The following is a 16,426-nucleotide window of genomic DNA, read 5'->3' on the forward strand; positions in this document are numbered from 1 at the left end:
AACCTGGCCAACAGAATTTAAAAACCACCCGGTCAAATCATTTGCTTTGGCCCCATGCTCCTTTTTCCAGAGCCCATCAGCTAGACGACGTCTGGTTTTTGTGGTCTCCACTCGTTGGCTTTGAGAGTGGAAATGCTGGGCTGCTGGAAAGAAAATCCAAGACTCAGAATCACGTGGCAACTTATGGGGAAGAAACCATTTGCCAAAGTCAATGTGTCCACTTACAAGATACCTATTGGCCATTTTGACTTATTTAAGAATGAACCTGTCAGCCTGTTTTGATTTACTATACATGCAGAATAGATTGCCTTTATTTAAGGGTGAGAACATGAGGCCATAGTTTGACGCAGTGGTGACAGGTAGCTGAGGGTCAGATCCAATCTCCTAGGGAGGCTTGGAGAACAGGAAGAATAGAGTGGGTACCTTTCACCAGGGCCAATTTTAAAAGACAGGGACTGGGCTAGTTGACCTCAGATAATCTAGACCTATACTATCCAATATGGTAACCACTAGCCTATTTCCATCATGGAAGAAAGACCTGGAAGAAGACTCACCTTGTCAGTGAAGAAAGTGTAATTGTCATTGGGTTCCTTGATCTGCTGTCGCTCCAGCTGCTTCACCTCCTGGACCTCAGGGTTGATCCTCACATCCAGTGGCTCCAGAAAGCTTTGATTCATTACAACTTCTTAGGTGCCCCCAAGGCAGACTGCTGGACATACAAACCCCAGCCCCCCAAAACCACCACAAAGGCCAAAGCTCACCCTACTGAGGCTGCCCACCCCAAAACACCCACCCCCATAGCTCCCAGACTGCTGCCTTGGCCCAGACCCCCAGCTCTACTGATGGAGAAGCTCCTGCTCCCACCAAAACTAACAAGACTCCCACTACTGTAACCTCCTGGCCTGGTGTGGTTTTGGCAGCAACCATCACTCTTGCAGACCAACAGTTAGTTTTCTGCCCCTCTCTGGCCCCCTCCTGGCAAGATGGCCAAGCCACTCCAAAGCTCCTGTTCTGACACCTCAAGGCATAGATCTGCCTGCTCATGGTGACTCAAGGAGCATGAGTGATACTGAAGAGGTGGAAAGAGGCTGTCTCAATGTTCCTCTGCCAGGATGCAGAAGGATCCCCTCATATCTCCTGGAGTTGGCAGCTGGCCAAGGATAAGTTCTTGGGTTTGGCTCCCTTGAAGCTGAAAGTGACAAGAAAAAAAACACTACCATCTACTTGGGAACAGTATGTCAAATAATCATCACTTAGTTAGCAAGGTTTTCTTCTTATTATTTATCTATCAACTATCTGCTGACCTAGGCAATACAAAGTGTGTGTGATTATATCCCAAAAGCTCTTAGATAAGGCATTTTCTGAAACCACTGGTATTTCAACCTTATTAGTTTCTATCAGAGCGGTATTGAAATTCCAGGGACATCTTCTAGAGCCTTTAGACAGTGACACTGTTGAATTAGAAAGTGATCTGGAAAGAATGGTGACTCAGTGAGACCTATTCAATTGAGCCTTCTATAGTTGGTGGGAGTTGCTTCTGCTTCTCTAACCACCCCACCCCCCCGCCAAATAGGTGTGTGAGTGTGTGTGTCCCAAAACAGATGTCCAAAAAAGAATAGGAAATAGTTAAATAAACTGCATCCATAAAAGGAGTATTATAAAGATAATTTAAATGATGGTTACAAGTTTTATGCAAACAAAATTTTTTTCCGTTTTCTTGTTAACTGAGAAAAGGAGAAATCAAAACTGAATAATCCGTATGACCATGAAGTCTGAGGCACAGCAAAAGAAGACCTAGAATAAGATTGGAGAGCGAGTCTGAATGTAGCTATGTATTTTTTAAAACTGACTAAAGCTAAATACCTTAGAAAAATATGTTCAAAGTATTATGCATCTATATCAAAGTGTCAACAATAGTTATTTCATGTAATGGTTTAAAATTTTCTTACCTTTCTATATTTCCAAGCTTGAAATAATGAGCAGGTGTTATTTTTATAATATAAGCAATCAAGCCCTGTAATGCTCCAAACCCCTCTGCAGGGAAATGAAACAGCCCTTCCTTTAGAAAATGCTCAGGCAGGCCAAGGACACTGGTCCCTTCTTTTGGTCACCCCATAATTATGAGGGCAGCTGCCCGAGGGAATATTCTGGACTCAGGCTCCTCTCACCATCTATGACCCAGGCCAGGAAAATGCAGGTTACCACACTGACCCGTGGCCCCATCTCGGGCCCTTCATACTCCCCTGTCCCCCCGCCAGAAGTCACCTGGTACCCCCGAGCATTCACACGTGCACTGGCAAGGCTCAGCGATCTCTCCCAGTTGGGCTCCTTCTCCAGACCCAGGCTGAGTTGTTTCCCTCACCCTAGAATCCTGTACCCTGCCTGCTCCACCAGGCCTAAGTACCAGACCCCACCCATTGTACAAACACCCCTAATCCGATCCAGGCAAAGGAGGAAAACAGAGTGGGGGGGTATAGTGGAAATGATGTGGGATGTAAGATGTATACCTTTCATTCTTCATTCCAGCTCCATTACTTCCCAGTTTCGTGACCGTGGGCTTTTCAGCCTCCGTTTTGTCACCTGTCAAATGGGGTGATAATGACATCTGTCCTTGCTATTTAACGACGGCGTTATATAAACCCCTCAAAAGAATGGGAGAAACTACTCATTTTCACCATTGGCATTTTATAAAGATAAATGTTAAGTCCATGTCTTTCTCCAGCAGCAATAATAGCACCCACACCCTAACGTCTACTGCCTGATCACCGTGTTCCAGGGTGTGTGCCACGCTTCACAAAGATAATCTCATTTAATCCTCACGGCAGCACTATGAGGTAGATATCACCATTATCTTCAGTTTTTAGAAGGAGAAACTAAGGTTCAAAAGATTAAGGGCTTTGCCAAATACTGCAACTAGTGAAGAGGTAGAGGCAGACTTTGACCAAGGCAGACTGCTTCCAGAACTCCATACGTAGGTGTCGAATTGAATCAGATATTGAACGCATAAAACCTGCGGTGCCATGGATTGGGAGCCCTGCTGGGAGGTGGTGCACTTTGGCCACTAGACCAGCCTAGGCCCACTGGGAGAGAGGGGGTCTGAGGTGGAAGGAGAGGCAGAATGTGATTGTACAGTCCGTTCTGTATTGTCTTCTTCCTTTTTAGGTAAGGCTGGGATTCTAGTGAAAGTCATCACTATTTTGAAAATCATTTTCTTAAAAATTTTCTTGAGTGCCACACCCCAGGCACGCCATTCAACCCTGGACCAATCTCTGTGGAAGGTCATGAGCTGGAGAAAGTGTTCTCCCGGCCCTCGAGGCGTTTCTAGTCAAAAAAGGCAAAGAAAGAGCCGGCCACAGTGGGTCCCCAAAACTTCTTCTGCTCTAGCCTCTCCCTGTGCACCTCGGGGCACCCTCCTCTGGGCCTCCCTGACTGAAATCCTATCCCCATTCCAGCCCTGCCAACTCAACAGCACAGACAGGGCTCTTTCCACCTGAGCTGGAGAGATATGTAAAGATAACCTCATTCTATCTCCTTGGGGAGAGAAATGACTAGTCTGATGTTGCACAGCAATTGCCCCCAAGGTGAAGGTCAGCATTTAAGTCTCCCAACTCCTGGTGAAAGGCCTCCCCTTCCTCACAGCAAAGAGGAGCTTGAGTGTCCCACTCAAGCAGGCTTTCTGGAGGGGGTGAGCTGTCCAAGGACTCTCATTTGAGTTGAGAGTGAAGAAAGAGTGTGGTAAAGGGGGGAAAGGGGGAAAGAAGCTCATTTGAATTCAGACCACGACTCACAGGTAGAAAAAGGGAGGGAACCACCGGAGGGAGGGTGTCCCAAATACTCTGCCACATCATCAGGATGTAAATACTTAGCCCAGTTCCCAGTGGAAATAGAGCTCATAAAACCCTACTGTCTGTGCCCATCTCCCTTTTGAAGCCCAAGACCTGACAAGTCAGTTACCAGATTAGGTGGAAGATGAGCAGAGGTAGGAGAGGTGTGTCCCAGATTCTGGACTAGTCTCCTGTGACACTTAGGAGGAAAGGAGACTCCATCCTCCAAAGCTGGCCCCTCACTCCATTAGTTGTTTACAGCCAGATTTCTTTCAGGCCTCAGGCCCATGTCCCTCTGAGCAGCCTCATTTTGCTATTGGAGCCCAACAGGAAAGTAACATGTGTCTGAGTAAATCGGAAGAGAAGGGCTTCGTCCTAGATAGAGTAGAAGTGAGGAGTGTGAACCATAGGTGGAGTGAGAGACTCATACCACCAGTAGTCTCAGCAATTAAGGTAGTTGGGAATAAAAGCTGCCACCTTTCCTGCCTCACCTTCTTTCCCCTCAGAAAATTATCAGAATAGCTCACTGTTCCTGAAGCCTTTACACAGTACATGAATTGGGGAGCGGAGGCCCGTTTTCTATGCCCACCCTGGACCTTATCTGTTTCCTTACCTATATTGGGGGCTCAAAATCACTGATATTAAGGCTCCGTTCCAGCCCTAAATGTCTGGGAGACTAGGCCCTGTTTAAGGCTATGTTCATGCCTGCATAGTAAATACACCCTAAAACAGCCAAGCCCCTTGCTCTTCCCCTTCCTGGCTGGCACCCTCACCTCCGCAGACTCTCCCACCTAGCCAAGGCTGCGTCGGCCACAGCACCCTTGACTGGTCAGCCTCAGCTACTGTCTGTCACCCTGTGGCCTGCAGCCTTCAGAGCTCTCTCTTCCCACAGCCTCAGACCTGGGGCCAGCTGGTCTGGGATCAGGTGAAACCATCTATTCCTTATTAATGCCTCCCCTGCATTGCTCAAAGTCACCTCAATAGCCTCAACTAAGGCCTCACCAAGGCTTTGAAGCTAAAGTAAAATGAAAGAGAAAAGAATCTCCCAGGATTTTTTTTTTTCTGAGTTGTTTTAAGCCACGTCTGCTGCATCGAATACCACATACATATAGCTTGACCTGACCCAACCAAAGCTACCAACTCCCATTTGGGCAACTCTGGCCAGTCTAATCCCAACCCCAAGAGCCCAGTCCTTCCTCAGCTCCACGAAGCTCCAGTGAGGTGACAGGCCTTTGTGGGGAAGAGGCTGAAATCATCCCAACCACAGGGGAAGGCTGCCCTGATTGGGATGTCCAGGGCTAGGGCGTCTCAGAGGGCTGTTGGATGTGGGGCCTCAGTATCTGCTGAATGTGTTGGGGAATTTCTCTGATGGAAGTGGAGAAATGTTCTGTGAAAATAGTGGTTGTTTATTTTGGAGATCACTTTATAGTCCTCCAGAGACTTCCCCAGATCCTCTTCTTCAGCCTTCATTGAGAACTCCTGCTGGGGACTTAGGGCTTCAGGGATACAGAGTGTCCATGACCTAGGTTGAGCTAAGGGAATTCGGCCTTGGAAGCTCAGAGCTGCAGACAGCCTGGATGGAACTCAAGGGGCTCAAGCTGATTTGCCCTGAGGAGAAGGGACCTCAGATCAGAGCTCTTGTCAGAAGAGGGTTAGGGGGTGGGGGCCGGTAGCTGTGGGTAAAGCTTGTTAAGAGTGGCTTTTTCAGAAGAAGATAGCAGGAGGGGAAGAATGAAGGGGAGTAAGTCGGAGGGGGAGACGAACCATGAGAGACGATGGACTCTGAAAAACAAACTGAGGGTTCTAGAGGGGAGGGGGGTGGGGGGATGGGTTAGCCTGGTGATGGGTATTAAGGAAGGCACGTTCTGTGTGGAGCACTGGGTGTTATGCACAAACAATGAATCATGGAACACTACATCAAGAACTAATGATGTAATGTATGGTGATTAACATAACAATAAAAAATTAAAAAAGTAAAAAAAAGAGTGGCTTTTTCTGGGAAAGAGAATTTTCCACAAATCCCACTGTCACCCTCCTGGCAATATCATAGTCCCCAGATCTGGCAAATATTTTCTGAGAACATCACGCCCACATCCTGACTCCAGGGCTAGCCCCTCCTGTTTCTGTTCTTAAAGACTTCCAGAAAAAAATATGTATATATATATATCCTTGGCTTCTCACAGCCACACTGCCTCAGGGCAACATGTCCCTGCTCCAGGAAGCTTCTTTTTTATCATTTCCCAATCTCTCCCTTTTCTGGTATCTTAAACCAGACAGGCAATGAGTAATAGCTCCTGGCTACCCACTTCTGCCAAAGCTTGACATTAAACACACACCGCATGTTATAAATTGCAAATGAAGTTTATTGTGCAGACACCAAGACCACAGCACTTTAGATGCAGAGCCAGCAAGGTGGGCTATATACACAGAAACATGTTTCCCTGGGGACAGGGCCACGAGAAAGGTGCAGGCTTTGAAATGGGGCCCTCAACAGAACAGTCATCAGGAGAAGGACCACCAAATGGGCAATGCAAGGAGGGGCCAGGAAAGGGGGCACGGCTGGATGTACAAGGCCAAGCAACGCAGAGTCTTCCCTAGGGCTCAGAGGGCGTCACTGGCTCCCACTAACTGGTTTGGAGAGAAGGTATTTCAAACATGGTGTGTGGGCATCCTTTTCCTCCAAGATGCCACCAGAGGTGGATGACAAGCTTTGACTTGCTGTCGATTGGATGTACAGAGACAGGCTTCTACATTCTAAAGTGGAAGAGTCAAGAGGGGAACTCCATCCTTATCTAAAAGAGAAGGTCACGCTGGAACCGTAACCTTCACCTGAGCCAGAACCACCCTTTTCAGAGCTGGAACCTCCTCTAGAGCCACCTCCAGAGCCGTATCCCCCTCCAGAACCATATCCTCCTCCAGAGCCGGAACCTCCTCTGGAGCCGCCTCCAGAACCATATCCTCCTCCAGAGCCAGAATCTCCTCTGGAGCCGCCTCCAGAACCATATCCTCCTCCAGAGCCGGAACCTCCTCTGGAGCCGCCTCCAGAACCATATCCTCCTCCAGAGCCGGAACCTCCTCTAGAGCCGCCTCCAGAACCATATCCTCCTCCAGAGCCGGAACCTCCTCTGGAGCCGCCTCCAGAACCGTAGCCCCCTCCACCGCCACCTCTGGAGCTGGATCCTCTGCCTCCCGAGCTGTAACTGCCACTTCCAGAGCTGTAGCCTCCTCCTCCAGAACTGGATCCTCTACCTCCAGAACCATAGCCTCCAAAGCCGGCCCTGGATGCCACACTCGAAGACATGGTGCTGCTGCTCACAGCTGCAGAGAGAGATAGTGTCCTCATGGAAATTCTGACTGCCTCGGCCTGCGTCCTCCCATTACACCACCATGGCCCAGGAACACCCCACTACTTACACACAGTCACGTTGCTACTGAGGTCTCCAGACATCCTGTCAGGGAGAGAGAAAATAGCTCATGGTGGGGCCCTTAGACTCTGTGTCCATATTGTTCTAGAGCTTCCACCTGCGAGCATGCACCTTGACCATCAGCCACCAGGGCCTTCCAGAGGCCCCTCTCTCCCATGCTGCCAGATCACAGAGATGGGCAGGCCCCACGTTTGTCCACAAGGCATAGCAGCTCAATGCATGCCAATTTTTTGCTCAGATGAAAATGATCAAAAGGCAAATTCACTTTTGATTTGCAACCCATTTTTGAGTTTAAATCCATGATACTGAGTCTGATATTCTGAACCCAAGCCATGCTAGAAATTTTGAAACGAGGCTGCACTGTGAGCATCCAATTCAGAAAGAACTACAACTCTGTACAGCCTCCCCATTCTACACCCTCCTGCCCCCGCCTCCTCGGCTGCATCAGAAATCTCTCCCACTTCTTCCTGCAGGCTGGGCATAGGAGGCATGGCCTCGAAGACAAGTGCAGAGCAATAGCCTAAGCAAAGCGGCTCCTTCCTTGTCATGCTGGCTTGCTGGTGGCCTGGGGTAGCTTGTCCCCTTCCGGTTGCTTCAGCCAGATGAAATCACTGGGGATGCTACTACCACGGACAAAGGGCTCAGACAAGGTCCTCAAACAGAGGAAGGAAAGGTTCCCTTGGGGCGGTTAGCAAATGATTCAGTTTGTCACCCAGGAAACCTGCACAGAACCAGGTCTGGCACCTGCTGCCGGGGAACAGCCAGCCAGTCAGGCCTCAGCCAATCAGTACCTTCCAACGTGGTCCCCGGGCTCCGGCTCACAAGGTGGAGGGAGAAGACACCATGCACCCTGCTTACCCATAAGCCAATGTTTCAGGCTGTCTAGGACTAACCTGTTTTCACAACATTTTATTTTCTCTTTCAGAAAAAAACAAGATTAATTTATTGCTTAATTTAATCTGCCTTGATAGTCATTCGGTATTGATAAATCTACAGCTGTATACTAAATGCTTTGGGTCATGAATGGCTGCTTGAGGAACATCGTGATGTCAGCTCTCAGCTGTCAGAAGGCCCTGCTCCACCCCCAGCTTTCCCTGCCTTGGCCTCCAGCCCTGGTCCTAGGAGAGAGCGGCTTCTGCCTTCCCAGTGCCCCGCACCTGCACTCCTCGCCCTCCAGCAGCTTGCGGTAGGTGGCAATCTCCACGTCCAGGGCCAGCTTGACGTTCATGAGCTCCTGGTAGTCACGCAGCAGCCGGGTCAGATCCTCCCGGGCCTGTTGCAGGGCAGCCTCCAGGTCAGAGAGCTTGCTCTGAGCATCTTTGAGGGCGTGCTCTCCCTTCTGCTCAGCATCTGCGATGGCTTCTTGCACACTCTTACACTGGGAGAGAGGGAGAAAAGGTTTCTGTTGGTCTGGAGAGTGGAGTCTGCCTGGCACGGGGGGAGGGGGAGCGGGTGTGTTCAGGGTGTGGGAAGCCAGACTCACTGGCCCTGGAAGGGTTGGGTCCCTCCGGAGTTAATGCAAGGCACAAACAATGATGCTAAGGCCTGTTGTCATTTCTGGGGCATCGTCTATCAGTCACCTCTGCCTGGACCCTTACGCTTTCCCCGTACTGAGCTTTGTCCTCACAACACAGGGCATTATCCCAGCTTACAGCTGCGAATGAAAACATCCGACATGGACCACTTCACAGAACTTCTCTGCCCCTGGAGTCAACTCTCTGCCCCACATTGTCTCTTCCAAGCTAACCCCCACCGGCTGGCCAGCTCCCTGCTACACCCACTGCCCCACCACCACACCACTGCCCGTGCTTGGGGCCGGTGCCAAGCATGGAGGCCAAGCTCCGCCTCCAAACCCCCCCCTCCAGCCAGATGACCTTGTGCTTTATTTGTTATCACTCTCTTTCATTTATAGAGACAATCCGAAAGGTAACACACTTCTTTCCCTGCCCTAATCCTCACTTTGGAATGTCTCTTAGACCACCATAAAAATTGTTACAAGCCTTAAATTATGTTATGCTCGATGTTTGGCATCAACATATGCTAGATTAGAATTACTCAGTTTCTCCTCTCTCTCTCTCTCTCTCTCTCTCTCACACACACTCACACACTCCCACCCCCCCCCACACACACACCCATACACGACCTCCGCCCCCCAGCAAGCCCCACGCAACCCCTGGAGCTGCACAGCCCTCAGAGCTGCGCCCACCTGCTTCTTCACGTGGGCGATCTCCCCTTGCAGCCTCTGGATCATGCGGTTCAGCTCGCTGATCTCCATCTTGACCTCCTTCAGGCTGTCTCCGTGTTTCCCCGCCGTCACCTGGAGCTCTTCATACTGTACGGGAAGAGGAGGACAGTGGCAGCTTGGAGGAAGCCTGGCTTGAGCCAAGGAAAGTCTAATACAGGGTGGGTCAACCAAGCTGCCTTTGTGAGCAGTGGGGGACCGTCTCACATCCCCAAAAGGACTCGGCGCCATTCTCAGTTGAGGGCAGTTTTGGTCCTGTGGACACTCTTGCTTGGGAATGATGCCCAACTTCCATTAGACAAAGACACCCGTCAGCTCACTGGACACTTTCCAGCCGAGGTGAAACCCAGCTTTTTAGACAAAGCTGTGGTTCCCTCTGCTCTCCGCGTACATGCCTTGCTGTGGTAGAGCGCCTCGGCCTCGGCCTTGCTCTTCTGGGCGATCTCCTCGTACTGGCTGCGGACCTCGGAGATGATGCTGTCCAGGTCCAGGCTGCGGTTGTTGTCCATGGACAGGACGATGTTGGTGTCGGTGATAGTCTGCTGCATCTGGGACAGCTCCTGCAACACGACGCGAGGCCTGGCCATGGCTTCCCTGACCATAGCCAGGGCAGTGAGGAGGCATCCCCCTCCCCAGAGTTAGGGAAATGCAGACTCTCAGACTAAGCTGAGTGGGATACGATGGGCGGGATGAAAGTGAGATAACCACCAATCCCCGCCCTCTGCCGAGGGTGCCCAGGGAATGACGGGAGAGGAGTCTATTTCTGAGCCCCCTGCTGGATAGCCTTCACCATGTAGACAAGGTTGATAAGTTTGATGCCCCCAGAAAGAAGCATGTGGATGACAAATGCTTCGGAAGATGTGTGTACACATGGGCACAGAGGGGAGGTCTGAAGCACGTTAGACACAGGGATGGGAAAAGGACAGCTCTCTGCCTAAGGGCAGCAGGACATTTGAGGAACGAAGTGAAGGGAATTCGTCCTGGGTTTCCCGAGTCTTCCTTCATCAGAGAAGATAGTTCTCTCCTCCAAGACCTACAGCCCCAGAAACCCCTAGTGGCCTGGAATGGTGGCGAGTGGGAGTCAGTCAGTCCATAAACCGCACTCATCCCACCTTTTCACCCGTTGGGAAGGACTGCTTTGATGGGAAGGGTGAGAAGCAAGGGTCTCTCCAGGAGCAGCCTCCTTACCGCCTCAAAAAGGAATTTCATGAACTCAAGCTCCTGGGTCAGCACATCTGTCTTGGCCTGCAGCTCCACCTTGGTCATGTAGATCTTGTCCACGTCCTGCAGAAAATGTGAGGAGTTTCTGGAGAAACTCACGCACGGCTCAAAGTATGGGCCCCACCCTCTCTCTGTGTCTCTCTTCCACCCAGTCCCTGTCAGTGGCTCTCCAACGTCCCAGGCATCTCAGGTGAGTCATGTCTCCATGGGGCATCATTTGGCACAGAGTCCACAATGTATCTCGACTACGGGCCAGGTGCCCTCGTTCCCTGCTCACGTTCCTCAAGACCATCAGAGCTCAGGCGGGACGAGCTTTGTCAACCATTCTCTCCCTCCTGCTTGAGACACTGTGTGTTCCTACTATGGAGCCTAATGGCCTCTGTGGCTTTTATCAGCCCTCAACTCTCCCTCCTGTCTGTCCATCCCACCTCACCCGAACTTCTCTGGATTTTACACCAAAGCTTCTGCAGGAACTGGGCTGAGAAGCCACATCTCTGCCTTCTAGCCCAAACTCGTCAGCACAACTGACAACATCTTTAGGCCTTCTAAGGGAGGTCCATCCCTTCCTCAGCTCTTTAGAAGACAACTGAAGTGCTTTCTGTGTTTGCATCTTGCAGGGCGCAACATAAGCTTGAAGGAGGTTATTGGTGAGAATGCTCCAGCAAATCTGCAGAGCAGCTCCAGAAGCTTGAACTGCAGAGACACTTTTGTTTTCAAGAGAATCAGCGGAGGACCTGCTTCACCTTTTTCCCTTAGTTACTGCTGTTTCCACTCAGAGTTGTTCTCCAGCCTGTCTGCCTGGACCCGGTGGGCTTCTGAAGCCTCCTCAGTCCCATCCAGCCATGACATTCTCTTGCTCACCTTTTTAAGGGTCACAAAATCATTCTCGGCAGCTGTGCGCTTGTTGATTTCATCCTCATACCTGTGGGGACCCGGGGACACAGCTGTTAGATGAGTTCTACTTTGTTTACTTTTTTCTTTTCCTTTTCCTACTGGACTCACCCCCAAATCCTCCACTCTCTAAGAGTATAAAACACTCCTTCCCTCTCCAAAGGGTAACTATGATGTCCCAAATAAGGATGCTTTTCTATAAATTAACTCCCAAACATGTGAAGAAAACATGATCTCTAAAGCCCTCAATGTCTTCCCCACAAATAATCGGCACACACAAATTATCACCACAAATGCAATGGGGACATGAGTGGCCTCCTGGGGGAACAACCAGATGGCTACGATCAATATTTATTTGGTATTTACTCGGCCACCTACTTCTTCCTAAAATCCTCAACAAGATCCTGAATGTTGTTCAGCTCTGAATCTTGGGATGTTCGTTCTGCAGAGAGCGTATCCACGTATTTCTTCAGTTTGGCAATGTACGCTTGAAAGATGGGCTCCAGGTTGGTGGTGCGGGTGCCCACATCCAGCCGCTGCAGCAGCTCCCACTTGGTCTGTAGCACCTGGTTCTGCTGCTCCAGGAACCGCACCTACGGGGACCAGAGGAAGAGCACAGGAGCTCTGGGTTGCCCTTCCCACCAGCGGGACTCATTTGCCAGAGGCAGCTCTGACCCTGCTTCGGGACATAAAGAAGTCTACTCGGCTTTGTGCTCCCAAGCTGGATGCCGGATCCAGCTCCAGCTCCCTGCCTCCACACTTGGAAAGTTCTATAGACTCCTAATGTTACATCTGGTACTTCCCTCACAGAGAACTCTTTTTCCTACTTCACTGCCCACTATCTTGTTTGCAGCTGGTCCCAAGACTCCAGGCCATTTCCCTCTCCCATCCTAGTTGAATTCCCAGCAAAAGTGCCATAAAGTCTTGGGCAAACCAAAAATAGGCATCCACTGGCACTGCTCCTAAAGGTGCTGAGTGTGAGAGCACTGCAGGGCAGGGCTCCTCGGTCTTACTTTTAAGAGCCTCGTAAATTTCTTAGGCAAGTTCATCTGCCTTGAAATAGGACAAAACCCTGTAATGCTCAAAAGTGACACCAATAAAGACTTTACGGGTCACAAAACTGAGAATGCTTCTCTTAAAGGCAGGAATTTCGTTCATCCCCAAGCAGGTTCAGCTTCCCAGAACTTAAGAGAGTAATGACTTCCAGGGAAGGAAAGACTGTCTCAGAAGATGTTTTACCAACAACTTCTTCCAACACCTGCTGCCACTTGGCCTGAACTACTCAGTCCATTACTTGTCTATATCAGTTTTCCCATGATTTTCAGAATTTTCCATAAATCTTACTTATTTAGGCTGAAACAATAAAGCCAAAGGCATACATAATTCCTAACTGCAGACTGTTTCAGAAGACGCAGCCCAGGAAGCTGGCCTCTTTCCCATTTGGGAAATAAGCCAGGCTAGTTTGACTACACCAAGGGCTCCTAAAAGAAACAGGAGTGTTTTCTATGTGTTGTTTCCTTTCCAGTGAGTAGTGGAAGTAGGGCATCCTGAGCATCAGATGGAGCAAACTTCTCATGACTCACCTTGTCAATGAAAGAGGCAAATTTGTTGTTGAGCGTTTTGATCTGCTCCCGCTCCTGAGACTTCACGTTCTGGATCTCTGGGTCAATTTTCACGTTGAGAGGCTGCAGGAGGCTCTCGTTGATGGAGACTTCGTGGATGCCTCCACCAGGGAATCCTCCAGGCCCACCGCCGCCAGGACCCCCAAAACCTCCAAAGCCACCGCCACCTCCAAAGCGGCCTCCTCCAAAGCCACCGCCGCCAAAGCCGCCACCTCCAAAACCGCCTCCTCCAAAGCCGCCTCCACCGAAGCCGCTGCCTCCACCGAAGCCGCTGCCTCCACCGAAGCCGCTGCCTCCACCGAAGCCGCTGCCTCCTCCGAAGCCACCTCCTCTGCCACCAAATCCACCACCGGAGCCAAAGCTTCCACCTCCTCCAGCCACACTAATGGAGATGCTCTTGGTGCCTCCAAGGCCAACAAGACTCCGACTGCCAAAGCCGCCCCCGCCGTAGCCCCCTCCGCCACCACCATGGCGGCTCAAGCAGGAGAAGCTAGTGGCCGATCTCCGGCTCCCACCGGAGAGCACGGCTGAGCCGCTGCTAAAGCCCCGGAATCCTCCTCCTCCTCCTCTTCGAGATCTGCAGGTGATCTGACAACTCATGATGCCCCTGCCCAGCGAGGAAAATTGAGGTTTCCAAGACGAGTTAAGGCTGGAGACTATGCTCTGCTGTCGGGAGACAGTCAGGGTCCCCTTTTATACCTGCCAAGTAGGTGTTGGTGTGCATGGGTGTGGGCACACTTATGCATGGGTTTGGTCTGCCTGGAAGCTACGCCTGGTTAGTGATTATCAAGCTAATAGCCATTAAAAGTCTGCTAATCAGCTCTATCCCCAAACTTGCTTTGACTGCAAACTTCTGTTTATCTGGGCATCTGTCATGCAATTCGATTTTTGTGAAATCATCAAAAGAGGAGATCAGAACGTGGGTTTCTCAATCTGAAAGAAAGACCTTCTGCAGAATGCTGTTCCCTGCTCTGGACCAATCCAAAGGAGGGCAGCTACCACCGGGCCTGTGCTGGCTTGCCACCCGGTGAGGCTGATGAAAGAGGCGGCAGGTTTATTAACTACAGGGGCCCCTCAGTAGCAGCTTCAGAGTCCTTGCTTCTCCCTCTGTTCCAGGAAGAGTGTCAACAAGTGCTTTTGGGGAGTACGAATGCAACGTGGGCAAGTATGCATACTCTTACAGAAAGAAGTTGGCCTAGGATGCTTCAAAAGAGTTGTCATTTTTCAAAATATCTTGACTCCTTCCCATACCACACCAGGAGAACACAAGAGCCAGTCACTGAGGAGAGGAGAATTCTCTTTCTTGTAACTAGAAGTCCTTACAGCTATCAACCCTGTCATTTTTTGACATGAAAACCCAGAGGCTGAGGGACTTAGGGAAAGCCTCTCTATTCCTGGGTCTGTCTGACTCTGGGCACCCAACAAAAGGTTGCCATCAAAGGCTTTCCGTAACTCTGAGGTCCAAGTGTACATTGATGTAACCAGTCAGCAATCATGTATTATCGGGTGATTCTGCTAAGCAGCCAGGAAGTCCGACTTTTCAAGATCACCAGGGAAGGATGAGTATCAGAAAACCCATCAAGTCACCAAATGCAGAGAGAGCATCCACTCCTAAACTCAATCACAGTCCTTCCTTTGCCTGTGTGGCCAGGCACGTGAGTACTGGAATGGAATTTAAGGTCAGATGATCTCAAGTGTGAGTCCCAGTTTGTGATTTCCTGGCTCTGTGACTTTCAATTCAACATTGAGGCTCTGTACTCTTAGCTATAAAATGAGAAATTCACGCAAAGTGTTTTGAAAACCTTGATATGATACAAATGTTAGATATCACTACTATTTTGGGTGAAGCAAAGCTATCTCCTTCTCCTTCCTGGTGCTAAGGCCGTGCATTCCACGTCGGCCCATGAGTTACAGAACCAGGATTTCTCAGGGCCCAGGACAGAGAGAGCATAAAATAACATAAAAAACATAAGTTTTGAGTTTAAGTCTCAGTTTCACTGTATTTTAGCTAAATGACCCTGGGTCATTCAAAATGCTCTTTGAGCCTGAATTTCCTCATTTCCAAAAGCGAATAAGAAGAGTATGGCAATTGCAAAAACAGAACAGAACATGTACCTATGTGCCAAATGCAGTTCCTAGTTAGTAGCAGAAACTCAAGAATTGTCATTTCCCTTCTCCCAGCCCCTCCCCACCATCTCCGATCCTGTGTCTTAACTACATGGCTGGAGCAGGGATGAGGGTGAAGAACAGGGAGCTAGCCGTTCATGCTACTTGGTTTGCAATAAGAGAATGCTGAAGGAAGCAAACCCATGTTGTCTCCTTGATTTTTTTTTCCCCAATCTGGCTTATATAATCATAATCGTACAAATAAATCCTGAGGCTTAAAGCTTAGGAGAGAACCTCAATCCAAAGTCAAACATGTCCTTATCTGTGGATATCTGAACAACACCCTAATTGTCCATTACTCCACCATGACTGTGTCCAGGCCACGCCAGCTTCAGGGGCATCTGAGTCCCTCTGTGAAGGAAAGGAAGGGACATTTATTGAGCATCTACTATGCCCCAGGCTTGTGCCGGGCACACAATCTGCATGTGTTCCTGCTCTATCATTCTCCTTTTACTCCAAGTCTCCCTTGCCATTCTCTCCACTGGGCACCTTCCCTTTCTAGACCCATTTGCCAGTTTTTGAAAGTCAAGTTGAAGATGGAGAGTCCTCCTTTTCCCTTGAAATGTGGAGGGTAGAATTAAGTCAACTTCGATGTCATATACCATTTTACTTCCATAGTTTTCACTTTACCTTTTACATAATCTCCATGTGCTTAAATATTAGTTAACACTTTATTTCCGTAGTTTTAAACTTTATCTTTTATGTCATTTCAGTGTGCTCAGCCAGATAACATGTCCCACATTCTCTAAGAGAGTGCAGTGGGAGTGAAGACTCAGTTCTGGCTGTGATTTGGTGGCTGACTTCCCCTGTGATCCTCAATGCCTTCACCTATAAAATGGAAACAATATCCCCCACAGGGATACTGACCTGTTGGTGTAATGGGTTTTAAGCTTTGCTGCCTCTGATAACAGAAAAGGGATCATCCTGTAGGACAAAATCCTTCTTTCAACAAGCTGCCAGCAAGCACAGACCCCTAAATGCTTTCGAAACCTCATAAATTTTCAAAAGCCTCTAACCTGGCCAGTGGAGCAGAAA

The 16,426-nt window shown here is 49.6% G+C and overlaps 1 protein-coding gene across 6 annotated transcripts; it reads right to left on the reverse strand.

Annotated features, from left to right (window-relative positions):
• Window positions 1-6,612: 6,612 nt before the first annotated feature.
• On the reverse strand, window positions 6,613-13,825 carry KRT2 (keratin 2). Of its 6 annotated transcripts, XM_088025605.1 has the most exons (11): window positions 13,498-13,825; window positions 13,187-13,449; window positions 11,982-12,196; window positions 11,574-11,634; window positions 10,680-10,775; window positions 9,887-10,051; window positions 9,456-9,581; window positions 8,407-8,627; window positions 7,239-7,273; window positions 6,912-7,142; window positions 6,613-6,785 (listed from the first exon to the last, which is right to left on the reverse strand). In XM_088025605.1, exons 1-11 carry the CDS (start codon window positions 13,823-13,825, stop codon window positions 6,613-6,615), a joined length of 1,914 nt encoding a protein of 637 aa, XP_087881731.1. The 6 variants fall into 6 exon arrangements, with proteins under 6 accessions (XP_087881731.1, XP_087881728.1, XP_087881727.1 ...); XM_088025602.1 differs by having other exon boundaries at window positions 6,613-7,142; window positions 13,187-13,464; window positions 13,516-13,825; XM_088025601.1 differs by having other exon boundaries at window positions 6,613-6,959; window positions 6,990-7,142; window positions 13,187-13,825.
• Between the last annotated feature and the right edge of the window lie 2,601 nt (window positions 13,826-16,426).

This window comes from Eumetopias jubatus, unplaced genomic scaffold (assembly GCF_037043125.1).
Source record: "Eumetopias jubatus isolate StellerSeaLion01/CBP00866 unplaced genomic scaffold, mEumJub1_p1.0 scaffold_8, whole genome shotgun sequence".
Classification (NCBI taxonomy): domain Eukaryota; kingdom Metazoa; phylum Chordata; class Mammalia; order Carnivora; family Otariidae; genus Eumetopias; species Eumetopias jubatus.

Coding starts and splice junctions, on each gene's coding strand:
- KRT2 (XM_028125526.2), bottom strand. CDS start 13,825: ATGAGTTGTCAGATCACCTGCAGATCTCGAAGAGGAGGAGGAGGAGGA. Junction 11,635..11,981: donor GTTGAGGATTTTAGGAAGAA/GTAGGTGGCCGA, acceptor GGGTCCCCACAG/GTATGAGGATGAAATCAACA. Junction 8,628..9,455: donor TCGCCCACGTGAAGAAGCAG/GTGGGCGCAGCT, acceptor CCTCTCTCCCAG/TGTAAGAGTGTGCAAGAAGC.